The sequence below is a fragment of the Eumetopias jubatus genome, unplaced genomic scaffold (assembly GCF_037043125.1).
Source record: "Eumetopias jubatus isolate StellerSeaLion01/CBP00866 unplaced genomic scaffold, mEumJub1_p1.0 scaffold_15, whole genome shotgun sequence".
Taxonomy (NCBI): Eukaryota; Metazoa; Chordata; class Mammalia; order Carnivora; family Otariidae; genus Eumetopias; species Eumetopias jubatus.
This window is the reverse complement of record NW_028274821.1, coordinates 26,562,828-26,579,357: the sequence shown is the minus strand read 5'-3', so window position 1 is coordinate 26,579,357 and position 16,530 is coordinate 26,562,828. Positions and strand designations below refer to the sequence as shown.

Sequence of the window (16,530 nt, the reverse complement as noted above, 5' to 3'; positions counted from 1 at the left end):
TGTGCAGCCATCACCACTATTTCCAAAATTTTTTCACTGCAAACAGAAACTCTGTAATTATTAACAGACTGTGACTATTTCCTCTTGCCTCCAGCCCTTGGTAAACTTCTAATCTACTTTATATCTCTATGATTTGCCTATTCTAGATATTTCATATAGGTGGAAACGTATATTCTTTTGTTTCTGGCTTATTTCACTTAATGTTTTCAAGGTTCGTGTTAGAGTGTATGTGGAAGTTTATTCCTTTTTATGGCCAAATAGTATTCCATTGTATTTATATACCACATTTTGTCTGTTCATCTGTTAGTGGACACTTGACTTGTTTTTGCCTTTGGCTATTGTGAATAATGCTTCTATGAGCATTAATGTACAATTATCTGTTCAAGTCCCTGTTTTCAATTCTTTTGGATGTATACTTATTTACCATTTTTAAAATTATAGACATCCTAGTTGGTATGAACTAATATTGTGATTTTGATTTGCATTTCTGTAATGACTAATGATGTTGGGCATCTTTGCATGTGCTTATAGGTCATTTGAATATTTTCTTTGGAGAAGTGTCTATTTAAGTCCTTTGCTCATTTAAAAAAAAATATTTTTAATTAATCTCCACACCCAACATGGGGCTTGAGCTCAGAACCCCAAGTTACATGCTCTACCAACTGAGTCAGCCAGGTGCCTCTCAAGTCCTTTTGTTCATTTTTGAATTGAGTTATCTTTTGGCTGTTGAATTGTAGGAGTTCTTTATATATTTGGCTATTAAACTCTCATCAGATATATAATTTGCAAATATTTTCTTCCATTCTGTGTTTTTCACTTTCTTGTTAATGTCCTTTGATGCATAAAATTTTTAATTTTGAAGTCCACTTTGTCTTTTTTTCTTTTGTTGCTTGTGCTTTTGTCGCTGTCACTGAGAATCTCTTGCCAAATCCAAGGTCATGCAGATTTATCTCCATGTTTTCTACCGTGTTTCTACTACTGATATTTGGGTCACTGACCCATTTTCAGTTAATTTTTATAATATGGTTTGAGTACCAGCTTCATTCTGTTACATGTGTCCAGTTGTCCCAGCAAAGAAGGGACTACAGGCATACCTCATTTTATCGTGCTTCACTTTATTACGTTTTGCAGATACTGTGTTTTTTATAAATTGAAGGTCTGTGGCGATGCTGCATCTAGCAAAACTATCAGTACTATTTTTCCAACAGCATTTGCTCACTTTGTGTGTTTTGGTAATTCTCACGTTATTTCAGACTTTGTAATTATTTGTTATGATGATCTGTGATCATTGATTATGACTTGATGAAAGCTTAGAGGATGGTTAGCACTTTTTTAACAATAAAGTACTTTTTAATTAAGGTATGCACATTGTTTTTTTAGACATTGTGCTATTACACACTTAATAGACTATCAGTATAGTATAGACATAATTTTTATATGCACTGGAAACTAAAAAAATCGTTTCACTTGCCTTATGGTGATAATTGCTTCATGACAGTGGTCTGTAACTGAACTTGCAATATCTCTGAGGCATGCTCGTATTCTTTCTTCATTGAGTGGACTGGGTACCCTTGCCAAATATCAGCTGGCCATAGATGTGTGCATTTATTTCTAGACTTTAATGTATATTCTGTTGGCCTGCTTTTCTCTTTTTGCCAGTACCACTTTAAATGATTCTAATTAACGTTATTTACAATGTGAACATTAACAGTGTCAAATAGCAAAGCTACTAAAAACCATAGGTTAAAATAATATTAATAAAAATTGAGCCTAAGACATAATTTATACCAGAATTTGGGAAAAACCCAAACTTTTTTTTTTTAACTAACTTGAATGAGGTTCAAATATAGGTCCAGAAGTTATAAATGATTATATGTGTTGATTTTTTTATGAAAAGGCTTTATACAATAAAATTGTTATTTTTTAAAACTAAAAGAATGAAGTTTATCTCCCATATGAAACTTGTTTTTGTTTTCTTTTGAATGTTTTCTATGTTGAACTTGAAATAACCGTTCACAGATTTCATTTTCAACTGACAGAAGATGATTTCTTCCTTGCTCTTGATACTTCTTAAAAAACAAAAATATTTCTTACATGAGAAGTTGAAAACCTGTAGCCATATGTTCATTACTTTCCTATGATTTCCAGACAGTACTCTTTCATAGAAATCCAGAACTTTTTTAGGGACAGATCAATAAATCTCATCTTGAGCGTGTAATCAGACCACAGCACATAAAATTATTCTTCCTCAAAGTCAAGTTCTCAGCCTTAGCAGAAGATACAGAGAAAGGGCCCCTCATTCCGTCTTATATTTGTTTGAAAATAAGAAAATCTTGTTTAATTTTGCTTTTTAATTTTGTTCCTCTGGGTCAGCTAGACTTGAGATTTGTAGATACCCCTTTCACTCTCAAACCCAAGCAGCAATAGGAGCAATTTTATGACTTTCTTTTGTCACATGATTTTTTTTCCCAAGAATCTTGTCACTTGAAGTCAAAATATTTTCTCTAAGGTCTTGTAGAGAGTTGTTCACTTGTTTCATGTGATAACAAGTGTTTGCTAAGTTGGCTAGTTTCAGTAGCCATACTTTGTCCTCCAAGCACTTAGCCTACTGTGTTTGTGAAAATACTCTGCACTTCACCTTTCAACTCAGACAGCTATTGAGAACTCTTCATCCACCAAAGCCACTGGACTTCTGCATATAGTGGGAGATTTATATGCTCTTTGTTCAGGTTGTAACATAGTTCTTTAAACATTTTTGAGTGAACAATTTTTGTTTAATAAAGTTAATCCTTTTTTGTAGTTTCAAATAGAACTTTTTTCATTTCATCTCCCAGAGCTTTTGACAGTAGCGCCTCTTTGTGAAGAAAACACTGTGTTGTGAAGTCAGCTTTTCTTTTTTTTTTTATAAACAAGAGTGACAAATCTTCCCACATGGAGCCAGCTATTGATGGGATTTTGTCAGTACGGATGTCAACAGTGTTCTTCAAGACACACCTGTTTCTAGATATGAGGACAAAACATTAAATATCCTGTCCTTTGTTGGCTTTGGGCAGTGCTCTAGCAAAAAAAGTTTTCTTGATTTCACCATTTTCAAATCTTACAATATTCATAAATATATAGTATGTATGGAATATAATCTTAATATAGTTGGCAATCTCTGTTGAGTTATCAGTCTAGTTAGAGAAACTTATTTTTCTCCTTATTATGTGGTATTTAAAATTACGTGACCCATCAGTATGTTACTGTTAGTTACTGGTAGTGTACTGTAGAACTTTAAAAATTTCAGGCATCTCATATAAGCACTTTATTTTATTTTATTTTTTAAAAAATTTTATTTATTTATTGGGCAGAGAGAGAGAAAGAGGGATCATAAGTAGGCAGAGTGGCAGGCAGAGGGAGAAGGAAAAGCAGGCTCCCTGGGACCCTGGGATCATGACCTCGGCCAAAGGCAGACACTTAACTGACTGAGCCACCCAGGCGCTTCTGTACAAACATTTTACTAAGCATAATTTTACTTCTGGCCTCATTAGGGTCTCAGTAATTGGGTGGCCTTCCCTTTTCTGGTCAGTAAGTTCTGCTACTGTATAACTTGTTACCTCAGCCTTTTCAATTGTATGTAATTTTTTTTTTTTTAACAAAAGGTTTATCATGTTTGTTTTGAGACTCCAGTAGTATCTTTAACTTGTCAGATGACTTATAGTTGCATGCTTTCTGAATATTGCTGGAGCCATGCTGCACTTGAAAAGTGGTTTTCCACAGCCCACATAAAATGGAGTATGAAAACTAGAATTACCAGCCCATGTATCAGCCCATTGATAAGTTTTTTTTTTTTTTTTAAGGTTTTATTTACTTATTTGAGAGACAGCACAAGCGGCAGGGTGGGGCCAGGAGAGGGGGAAGCAGACTCCCTGCTGAGCAGGGAGTCCCATGCAGGGCTTGATCCCAGGACACTGAGATCATGACCTGAGCTGAAGGCAGATGCTTAACTGACTGAGCCACCTAGGTGCCCCTGATAAGTAGTTTTCACTGTAAAGATGGGGTTTTGTGTGTATGTCTCCTGTTGTGCTCATTTAGTGAAATGATTCACAAGATACAATTCTTCATTAGTAATCTTACCAGATTAGGGGAGGTAACTTGAAAGGGAGAAGCTGGTGTTCCTTAGCCTACCATCCTCCCCCTGTGCCATGCAGCCTCCAACTATGAAGGCAAACTCTAACCAAATGACCTGGTCCTACTGTACACTGTCACATATGGCTGGTTTGGGGTTTTTTTTTAAGTTTTTATTAGAGAGAGAGAGAAAGAGCATGCGAGCAGGAGTTGGAGGAGGGGCAGAGAGAGAGGGAGAAGGAGACTCACTGCTGGCAAGGAGCCTGACGTGGGGCTTGATCCCACGACCTTGGGATCATGACCTGAGCCGAAGGCAGATGCTTAACCAACTGAGCCACTCAGACACCCCTTATATGTCAGATTTCTAACACAATCATTAGTTACTGTGAATGCCGCCATTGCTTGGTGCACAAAAGTAAAAAAGAAAAAAAATTTTTTTATCCCAGTGGTGACCTCTCAAAGAATTCTAGCAACAGCTTATGAGAAACCCTGGACTAGACTCTGGGACCTCTTGCATGCATTGCTGTCCAAGAACTGAACATGTGTGTGTCTGTGTTTGCCTGTGGAATCAGGCATCCTTTCAGTCTTCTAAGTCTCTCCCAAATGCTGAGATCGAAATTGGTGGATTTAAGTCACAGCTGGAACTCTAGCTGCAGGGGAGTCTGGGAAGTACTTTTTTTTTTCCTTAAAACTTTCAAGTGCGTATAGTACAGGAAGACACACTAGACGGAAATTGGGATAGATATTGTATGCCAGTATACCATATATTCCATGTTGTTGGATTTTTTAAAATGAAGACTTTTTTGCACATTTGTGTGGTAAAATTTTCTCACAGCAAGTCTTTAAAACTTTGGTTTATTCATTTAAATTTTTTTTTTAGTGCCTGCCGTGCGCTGTCTCTGTCGTAGGCACTTGGGAGGCATTTAGTAAGCAAAGCAGAGTTCTTCCTTCATGGAGCTTTACTTCTAGCAGGGAGATAGAGATAATAAGCAAAACACAGAGTTAAATAAATTATCTAGTTTACAAGATGTTTAAAACGAGTGAAATATTGGCCAGTGAGATACTAGAAACCATATGATTTCTTATTTGTATATATCAAGAACTTTGGGTTGCTACCACTTTTTCCTCAAAACTTTGAGGAAATGAAGGAACCCGTTGTGGTTGCTTTTGTCATTATCAGTGGTGATAAGCTGGTAAGGGTCTGGGATGAATTTGATTACAGGATTGATACATGTGGTGTAATGGGGCATCCATGAGCATTCAAAAGTTTATAGAACTAGTGATTGTTCCCTTAAATGTTGTTTCGACACAGGTTCATATGTAATCAGTTATTGAATAGTACAGTTTTCAATGTGTTCAGTTATTTTTGAATCATCCTGTATTAGAAGGTGGTAAGTGCTCTGGAAAAAGACAGTAGATTCAAGCAAGCAGCAATGGGTATGCTGGAGTCTGGAGGTAGTTTACAGCATTAAATAGGATGGTTGGAGTAGGCTTTATTGAAAAGTTGATATTCAAGCAAAGGAAGTTTGGAAGTTGGTCAGTCATTAGGATATCTGGCAGAACATTTCAGGTGGAGGAAACAGCTCGGGCTAGGTAAGAATTGGAGGAAAGCAAGGTGGCTCAGCCAGTGTGTCTAGAGCAGCGTGAGTAAGGAGAGTTGTAAGTAGGAGATGAGGTCAAGGAAGGAAGGGCTGAGGTATTCTCCTAGGGCCCTTAATGCCACTGAAATGGACAGCATCTCAGGACTTTGAGCAGAGCAGTAACAAGATTTACCTAAGGTTCCCCCCCCCCGCTTCTTTTCCCCAAGGGTTTAAAAGGATCAGTCAGGATGTTCTGTTGAGAGTAGAGTATAGAGGCCCAAAGGTAGAAGGGAGACTAATAAGGATGGTTTGCTTGCCCATGGTAGTAGTTATGGTGAAATGTGATCAGATTCTGGATATATTTTGAAAGTAGAATTATCAGGACTTGCTGATGGATTGGATGTGGGATGTAAGACAGGAGTCAAAGAGGAAGTTAAGGTTTTGGACTAAGAATGGGAGAGAGAATTGTCTTCAACTGCAGTTGGAAAAGCTGAGGTGAGAGCACACTTAGTAGGGAGGAGCAGTTCAGGGGATCAGTATTGGATATGTTGAGTTTGTGATATGGAGATGTCAAGTAGTCATGAGACTGGATGAGGTCACCAAGGAAGAGACTGGAGTTAGAAAAGGACGAGAAAGACCTGAGCTTAGGGCATCCAGTGAAGGAAACTTAAGAGAGTATGGCCAAATGAGGAAAGTATTTCCAAGAAAAGGGAGTGACCAGTTCTATCAAATGCTGCTGATAAGACAAGACAGAATTGACAGTTGGATTCAGGGAAATGGAGGTCACTGGGACTGACAAGTGGGGTGTGGAGAACCTGACCAGAGTGTGTTTAGGAGAGAAGGGGAAGAGTTGTTGACAGTGTGTGCAAACAACTCTTTGCTTTTGGGAGGGAGGAGAAATGGGACGGTCTCTGGATTCAGGAAGTGGGAGCGAAGAGAGCTTATTTTTTTCCTTCAAGACACGGAAATAACAACATGATTTTATGGTGATGAAAATGACCCAATAATGGGGAATGAGTAGATTATAGCTAAACTTCATGGTCTGTTTTTATAGTTACGCCCTTGTATAATACAGTCTCAATATCTTTGCCTCTTTCTTGCTTTGTCACACTTGGTTGGCAAAGCCACAAACTTGGTGAAATGCAGCACTTCTGCTTCTAGGTGCCTGTTCTTTCAATTCCATGATACTGTAACAAACACAGACTTTCAAAATAGAAAGTGTTTGTGTTCTCTGGGGGCACTCTGACCTTACGCTATAAAAAGTGAGCATAAGGGACAATACTGGCTTAGCTCTAGGATGATGTGGTTGAGAGCTGGCCTTCTTCCTGGAGGACTCTTTAGTCCCAGAAAGCAGAATTCTTTGAGATTATCAGTTTCTTTAATGAGGATTATTTGTCCGGAATTCTAGGACTGGCAGTTGAACATTTCCTACAATGGTGATGTATGGGATATCGAGGAGGTAGGAAGTTGCTTGGAGTTGCAGACTTTTCGTTAGCTCTTGAACAGTCTCCTCCTCTGTTGTGCTTGGCATCTCCAAGTCCTTGGGTTCCGAGTTTCCTGAATTCTTCTAGTACCTACCCACCCCCCCTTAGTTTTCCTTCTTGTCACTGTGGGCTTAAACATAATTTCTATTTATTGCTTTGCTGTTTACTTTACTCTAGTCCTGGGAGGGAGAGGACAGGGAAAGCCTGTTTCAACTGTTATTTTATTGTGAATTGGAAATTTGAATCATTTCTTAACTGTTGAAATAGAATTGGTTGTGATGTAAGTGCCCAGCATTAACCTTTCCAATTCTGTCAGCTCTAATAAGATTCACAGTAAACTTTTCATGAGATGTGTTATTAATGCACTTTTAGAGAAGGTCCTACCACTCAACAAGTAGAAGTAACTTAATTAACCTTATGTTTATGGCAGCAGTAGTGCTTTTGAAATCAGTTTTTTTTCCCCTCCTTTGGATTTTTGATTCTTAATTAATTTGGAAATGGGAAAAAGTTACTTTGACTTTGTAATCTTTTTTTTTAAAGTCAGTTAAAAGACAGATTAGTCAGTAGTTTTAAATTTCTTGCCAACCTGAAAAACAGTCCATGTAATTTTTGTACATAATCCTAAATACGTGTTTTCTTTTTTATGATTGAGTTAATGAGAAAACTGAAAAAAAAAAACAAAAAACCATGTGTGTTTTATTGAAGTGAAAGTTCTTTGTTAATTGAAGAAAAACATCCAGAATATCTATGGCTTCTAAATCTACTATATTCTTTTGCATGTTTATTTCCCTTTAAGTAGCATTACTAAATATTTCATAAATATGTGAGAAACTTGTTGAATTGGCAGTATTTTTTTACTGTCTACTGATGCCACAAAATTCTACTTCAGTAAGCATTGATATATATAAAATTAAAAGATGTCCAGGGTTTTTTTTTTGTTTGTTTGTTTTCCTTTTGTGGGGGCTGAATAGTTGCAAAATAAATCTGAAAAATTGTAAGGATTCTGTGAATCAAGATTTAAAGTTTTAAAGTGTATAATATATACTTTCTAATGATAAAACTTGATTGAAGGAAAAAACATATTAAGTATATTAAATGAGAAGATGTTATAGGTGGTTTTTACTGTCTAAATAATTTGTTATTAAAAAGTGTTCTCACATAGAAATAATCTTACATATTTACCAGTATTTGACCACTGTGTGAATCGTGGACACGAAGTACACTGCTGTAGTTTTATTTTGAGGTGGAATATAAGAACAGGAAAAGATAATTTGAACTGTCTTAAAAGAAATCTTTAACAGTAGATCATAGACTGTTAGGTTTTTTTCATTTTTGTAGCTCCAGGATTTTGATAACTTTTACTGGCTGGTTTTAGATCATGTAATAGTCACACATTTTTGCATATTGAAGTAACTTGCCAGAAGCACGTAAAACTCAAAACATTCTCCTTTGGTTTCCAGTGTTATCTTGTGTTGCCCATAATGACTTTCAGTGGTATGGTTTTTATGACATCTAATATATATAAACAATTGTGTGTTTAATATCATTAACATTTTTTCTTTTAGATTATCTGCAATGTTGAAATGAAGTAACTCAAGATGAGCAAGTTAAAAGTGATATCAGAGAAAAGGTACTGTAATTCTAAATACGAATATGTATCAGGGAAATAATACATGAAGTGGTTATTTGAAACTCCTTATTTGAAAATATTATTTATGTTTAATTGTATGTTGTATTTATATTTTTTAATTAATATTTATTAATGTTTAACTTTTCAGTTAAAGCAAGAGTCAGCAAACTATGACCCATGAGCCAGATCTGGTCTACCTCTTGTTTTTGTATGGCCCATTAGCTAAGAATAGTTTTTAACATTTCTAAATGGTTGGTGATAAAAAGTATAAAGAAGAATATTTATGACACATGAAGTTTATATGAAATTGAAATTTGTATATAAATTTTTATTGGAACACAGCTGTGCTTTATATATTGTCTGGACACTTGCTCTACAGTGGCAGAGTTGAGTAATTATGACAGAGACTGTATGGCACATAGTGCCTAAAATACATTCTGTCTGGCCCTTTCCAGAAGAATTTTAACTAACCCCTGAGTTAAAGCATCATCTCTGTTAAAGCTCTTATGTACCAAGAAATTGTCCTTAGCAAGGTTTTACTGTGGACTCTCTCAGTTAAAAGTCGGACAAACTGATTCTGTTTTGGAGTTTTTTTTAGCTGATTCCTTAACTCTGTTAAGTCCCAATTTTCTCATCTCTATAATGAGTTTTATAATAATGCTATCATTATTAAGTTGTGAAGATTAAATAATGTCTAGCAGGCTCAGTAAATGACAACTTATTAATATTGATAATCAGTTTTTGCTTTGTATTAGTGTTGTATGTTGTATTTACATTTTTACAACTTTGCATTTTCAGGTATGGTTTGACTCCGTTTTCTAATAAGTATATACACAGTTTAGATAAATTTGTTCCTTAAATTGTTAGGTTTTCCAGTTATTAACTATGTAATACATTATAACAAATTTTATTAAGTATTTTTGTAATTTCTATAGGAAAGGAATTAGTGATTGTGTTTTATTTATTTATTTTTTTAAAAAAGATTTTTTAAATTTATTTTGAGAGAGAGAGCAAGAGTGGGAGGGCCTGGGGGAAGGGGCAGAAGGAGAGGGAGAAGCAGACTCCCCCTGAGCAGGGAGCCCAACGTGGGGCTCTATCCCAGGACCCTGGGATCACCTGAGCCGAAGGCAGATGCTTAACCGACTGAGCCACCCAGGCGCCCCAAGTTTTTAAATTTTTATTTTTTAAAGACTTCATTTATTTATTTATGAGAGAGAGAGAGAGAGAGGGAGAGAATCCTGAAGCCGACTCCTCGCTGAGGGCAGAGCTCCATGCACCTTGGGGCTCCATCTCGGGACCCATGAGATCATGACCTAAACTCAGTAGATTAAGCCTCAGACCCTTGGTTTTGGCAGAGGTCACGGTCTCAAGGTTGCCCGGAACCTGCTTCAAGATTCTTTCCCTTTGCCCCTCCCCCTCATGCACATGCGCGTCTGCTCGCCTGCGCGTGCACACTCTCTCAAGAATAAATAAATCTTAAAAAAACAAAAACAAAAAGGAGCACCAGCCTTACTTTTCGGATTAGGTCAAGGAGCACCAGCCTTACTTTTCAGATTAGGTTGATTAGCAAAGCTATCTAAAATTACTAGATTGTTGTTCCATATGAATATGAAATTAGTTTGACAACTTCTAGCTCCTAGGGTTAGTTTTAATTTTTTTTCTCCTGAGATAGAGTTTACTGGATATTTCTTGTTTTTTTTGGTCACTGTTTTAGGCTAACCAAATTAGGATCACTGCAAGTGGTCTTCATCTTAAAGAAATGACAATTTCTACTAATACTTGTCATTTTGCTCTGTGAAGAAAGCTGGGTGCAGAAAGATGAATTGAGATAAATAGAAAAGGGTCAAATCTTTTTCCTTTCTCTTCCTATAATCTTGGCATCTTTCTAGCTCCAGTGTCTGCCCTGTAAGCCCTGCCTTACCCGGAGTGCTAATCTATTGACTTTTATTTTCTCTCATTCACCTTCTCCTTTTTTACTTTGGTGAAGGAATTTAAAGGATAACTTGACTAATTATTGCTGATATATAAATTTAGGAAGTTTAAAATTTTAACAAGTTTTTACTGGTTGTCCATAACAAGTCACTTGGTAGTGTTGAACTAGAATTTATTGTTAAAGAAGCCTTTTCTGCATTTAATTATAAGAAGTAGAGAAGTAGTTACTCTTCTCTTCCAGTTAAAAGAATATTGTTTTCCATACTTACATATTTAAATATTTAACTCTTTCTACAAAAGAATGTTAATGAAATTTCTATTTTTCATTGTCCTTTGATTTATGATGGAAGAAAATAAAGTTGTGTGTTCAGTATTTGGAGAGAAACAGTAAAAATGTAAACAAAGTACAAGTAATAAAAGAAAGTTAAAAAAGACCTGTAAATGAAGAACAGAAATTTCTGAAAGATAATGTGCGTTTTGGAAATGAAACCATACTGCTTGAAATTAAATCTTAGTTGCTGTGAGTCATGTTTAAGTCTAAAACCGTAATATATTTCTATGGATTTTTTTTGCTGTGAGATGTTTTTACCTTTTTTATGAGGACAGCTCTATTACCTGCATTTTAAGGTAAAAAAGGTGATAACATTTATTTATAATATGAAGATAGGTTCTATAGTACTTGCACTTGGGAAATTATTTGTTGCGAAGACAGTATCTGTACATCATTGGGACTTTTGTAATATCCAAGAACATTTATGCTTTTAGAAAAATAGCTCTAAGACTGAGAGTAAACTCAGACATCAAAGCAGTAGGAGACCACCACAATGAAACAAATATTTGAGTGATACTATCTTTAAAATATCCATTTGAAAGTTAACTTGATTTGATGTATTTCATAGTGATCATGTTTTCAATTCCATGATTTTCTTACTATATAATAATTAACAATCTTAAATTGAATCTCTGAAGTTTGGTCTTAGCCTCATTTTGATTCATCTAAAAGTAGGGTAAGTAAGGAAGATAACATCCTTTTCTGAGTTGTTATTTTAAAAATTTTCTCACTGTAGTTGAGATTATCCACTGAAGCTGTATAGCTTTACCCACCCCCCTCAGATTTTCCAAAGTCTAAAAATTATTCAGAAGGTAGAGCTGCCCTCTGGTGTTCACCCTATGATTCTTTCAACATTAGTGTCAACAGCCTTACATTTTTTTTTTTTTAAGATTTTATTTATTTTTTTGACAGAGACACAGCGAGAGAGGGAACACAAGCAGGGGGAGTGGGAGAGGGAGAAGCAGGCTTCCCGCTGAGCAGGGAGCCTGATGCAGGGCTCGATCCCAGGACACTGGGATCATGACCTGAGCTGAAGGCAGACGCTTGACGACTGAGCCACCCAGACACCCCAACAGCCTTACATTTTTAGAGCTGAGTTGGGGTGGCTTAAAATATTTTGTTCAGTTTTCATTGTGTAGATGAGAAAAGTAGAAATAGAGAGGGAGATTGATTTGCCTGTGTTCTCAATTTCCATTCATCTGCCTCCCTTCCAAAAATTCATCCATCTGTTCACCCATCTATTGTTTGAAAGAGCATGATTCTCAGAAAGGAATCACACATATATATATATATATATATATAAATTTTTTTTTCTTTTTCTTTTTTTTATATGTGGTGTAATTTAAAATTTTAAGAGTTACTGATAAAACAGATTCTTAGTTGGGAATAGAATTGAATGGGTGTTATGCTTAGTGTGTTTGGTATGTTTGTGAATATTTTGAATAGTAGATGTTTTATTAATTACTGAAAAATACTGAGATGACCTTTAAGAAAAATATTAATTGGAGAAAATTTAAGAAGCACTTTGTTACTAAATGTCAGAAGTTTGGTTTTCTTAATGCAAATTTCTCTTAAATTTGGCTTATGGAATTGTTTTTAAAGATGTAGTTTGCCTCTTAGTTCTCAAACTGTGGTCTCTTAATATCATTTCTCACCAAAAAGAACCAGGGCTCTTTGGAGAGAGGGCTGATTCTAGGTCAGAAGCACAAAATGTGCAAGATAAGCCTAGAAGAGTGGTTCTCACATTTTTTTTTAGCTCAGAACCTCTTGGTGCTCTCTTAAAGTGATGAAGACTCCAAAAAGTTTTTGTTGATGTGAGTTATTTTATCTATTGATATTTACATTATTATACATTAAAACCGAGAAACTAAAACTTTTTTTTTTAAAGATTTATTTATTTTTAGAGAAACTGTGGGTGCACATGGCAGCTGGGGGAGGGGAGCAGAGGGAGAGGGAGAGAGAAACTTAAGCAGACACCGTCCTGAGTGCAGAGCCCGGTGTGGGGCTCTCATGACCCTGAGATCATGACCTGAGCTGAAACCAAGAGTCTGAAGCTTAACTGACTTCACCACCCAAGTGCCCCTATTTATTCATTTAGAAATAATAATAAACCAACTGTATAATAATAGAAAATTTTGTTTTAGAAATAACTGTATTTTCAAAAATGGAAGACTAGAATTATTTTACTACATTTTTGCAAATCTGGTATGTGGCTTAATGGAAGATGGCTAGATTCTCTTATCTGCTTCTGAGTTCAATTTTTCATGATGTAAGTATATATTACATATAATATGTACATATTATATATGCATATATAGTTTGTACATGTGTGGTGTTATTATAGAATATGAAGAAAATCTGGGCTTATGTAGATATGTAATTAGAAAAGAAGGAAGTACTTGAATAAAAGGCCTTTTTATTATTTATTTAATTTTATTTGTCAGAGGGAGAGAGAGAGAGAGCGAGAGCAAGCACAAGCAGGGTGAGTGGCAGGCAGAGGGAGAAGCAGGCTCCCCACTGAGTAAGGAGCCCTACGAGGAACTCGATCCCAGGAGCCTGGGATCATGACCTGAGCTGAAGGCAGGTGCTTAACTGACTGAGCCGCCCAGGTGCCCCAAAAGGCCATTTTAGATAATTGTGGATAATTGTCCTGTGATTTATGATGGAGGAAAATAAAATTGTGTGTTCAGTATTTGTAAAGAAACAGTAAAAATGTGATTAAAGCAAGAATAATAATTTTAAATGAGGAACAGACCTTTAAATGACAATAATATTCTTTGGAAATAAAGCCATATTGGTTGAAATTCAAAATGAAGTGGATATTCTTGCTAAGTAATAGTTTTCTTCAAGGTTAATTGCAGTGTGGAATCTGAAACTGTATTAGTGAACTTTTTGTTCTCTGTTACGTTAAATTCCATTGGTCTTTTTTGCACTTTGAATAATTTTTTTCCCATATTTAAATTTGTAACATCCAGCATTGTCATTCAGAAATATTGATTCCATGACTAATGCAGATATTTTAAATAGTGGTACATTTTATTACACAGTATTAATAAATTGCATGTATTAATACCACCATTGATTTTTATCAGAAGAAAAAATTTTTTTAAGTAGGCTCCACACCTAGCTTGGAACCCAACATAGGGCTCAAACTTGCCATCCTGAGATCAAGACCTGAGCTGAGATTAAGAGTTGGATGCTTAACTCACTGAGCCACCCAGGCGCCTAGAAAATTTTTTAATTAGCGGCAAGCTGTCAAGGCTATGATGGTAGATCCACATTTTTTGAAATTCTAATTTTTGCTCAAAAGCCAGATTTTATCACTGGCAATAGATCTGTCAGTTCTCTTGAAATGATTGACTCACTTTGTTTATTTCCAAAAAATGTATGTACGCCCAAATTCTGAATAATCTTTGTCAGTTGTTTTTTAAAATTTCTCTTACTATTATTTTTTGACTTCTTTTTTGAATTAAAAATGATGTTCTGTGAAAAAAGTGGCTAGTTCAGCTTGCATTTTAAACAGTCACAGGTTTTCTTCCCCCAAGGTAACCATCGTATTTAGTGTGCAACTGAAATGTTTAATGCACACACACAGTATTAAAAAAATATGTCCTCATGGATGAAACTGGAATTTTTGTTTTTAACTGAGTGCAGGAGGGTGAAGAACACAGTGACTGTTAGTACAGTTTTGTGTCACTGCCTTGATTTGTGCTGTGGTACCTGCACTTTACCCACTGGTGCTTTTAGATCATCAGTGCAAATCTCAACACAGTGTCAAATAGTTTCTTAGTATTTTTATGAAAATAGGTTTTGACTGTGTAGATTTTATTATAGGGTCTCACGTACTCTCAGAGTTTTGTGGAGTACTTTGAAGACTGTTGCCAATAATAGTCTTGTCATACCGGAAAGCCAGAAAGCTATCAAAGGACTGGATCATATCAAAAGGACTCTGGAACCGACTTAGGAAACTCCCATTCATTGATCATTGAGTGTTTATAATTGCAGTGGATAAAATATCAAATGTGTTTAAATCTTTGAGTTCATACTGATGCATGAAACCAAAATACTTCATTGGTTACTTGGAAAGGATTTTAGGGAATGAACTCGTTCTTTGAAAACTGGTAAATACAGGTAAGTTAAAAAACCAGCGTTTATTTTGCTTTTATTTGATGAGTTGTACCTCTGGATAATCAAATAAGGAATTTTTCTCTTTATGGAGTTGTTTTAGTTAACACATGAAGAAGGAGTGGGATGATGGATATCACTGTTTTTCAATCCTTAATGGAGTAATCTAGGTATTGGTGACCAGTGACTGCTTATATTACAAAAGTAAGAGAACCAGGCACTATTTGCCTTGTTATGGAAGGTTATAGTACCACTTACAAGGAATTCACATCTCCAAGTCAAGCTTTCATCCCATTAGGCCTTTAAATTCAACTACCGATTTACAGAAAATATAGAAGATAGACATATTATGCTGTGGATGTGTAATTGGTAAAGTCTAGAATGTGGGAAACTATAGGACAGTCAAGCTGCTTCAACAAATAAATTGTGAGGAAAAAAAAGTAATAGGAAACTTGTAGGTAAAAAGACAAATGCAACATATAGACCTCATTTGGTTTCTGATTTGTATAGACTGTTAAAGAAAATGAGAGAGAATGAGGATGAACTAATAAATTTAAGAAAATTGCATTCAGACTAGATTTTGGTATTAAAGGATTGTTACTGTTTTTGGTATGGTAGTGATAGTGTAGTTATATATATTTTGAAGAGTTTTTATATTTTGGGAAATAGAGAATGCTGAAGTATTTCAGGAAATTATCTTTCTGAGATGTGCTTCAAAATTAGCCCATTGATGGGTGTGCCTTTAGGTAGGTATGTGTAAAATAAGATTGTGGATTGATGATTGTTGAAGCTGGGTGATGAGCAAATGATGGTTCATTATACTATTTTTTTCTTTTTCTGTTCATTATGGAATTTTCCATAGTTATGGTTTTGCTCATTCAGACTTATGATAACAGTTTTAAGGAATTGTTCCTTCCTCCTGCAACATGGGAAGAAAAAGAAAGTATGTACAAAGTTAAATATGTAACATAGTTTTATAGCTACAGAGTTCTTTTATTTAAAAAAATTGTGAAATGTTTCTGAAAACCAAAAAGGATAGAGAATAATATAATGAACACCTGTGTACTGATCACCTAAGAAATAAAAAAATTACAAACACAGTGTGTACTGTTCCCTATTAACATCTTTCTCCCTTATCCCGAGATAATTACTGTTTTGGATTTGATGGCCACCATTTCCATGCGTGTTTTTATGTGTGAGAGTGTGTGTGTGTGTATGTATAATGTTTTCTTATATATATATATACACACACACACATATATATTTATATATATATATACACATGCTAAAGAACATATTGTATTGAATTTGTATATTATAAAACTGTTAATGATATACTGA

At 35.3% G+C, this 16,530-nt stretch overlaps 1 protein-coding gene across 2 annotated transcripts in view; it reads left to right on the top strand.

Moving 5' to 3' along the window:
• The window catches only part of AGTPBP1 (ATP/GTP binding carboxypeptidase 1), a 158,104-nt gene that overhangs the window by 17,380 nt on the left and 124,194 nt on the right, over positions 1-16,530 (top strand). For both annotated transcript variants that reach the window (XM_028122253.2, XM_028122254.2), the window contains exon 2: positions 8,737-8,801. In XM_028122253.2, the coding sequence (XP_027978054.1) occupies positions 8,770-8,801 (32 nt within the window). In that variant the 5' untranslated portion in view covers positions 8,737-8,769. The remainder of the gene's footprint in view (positions 1-8,736; positions 8,802-16,530) is intronic.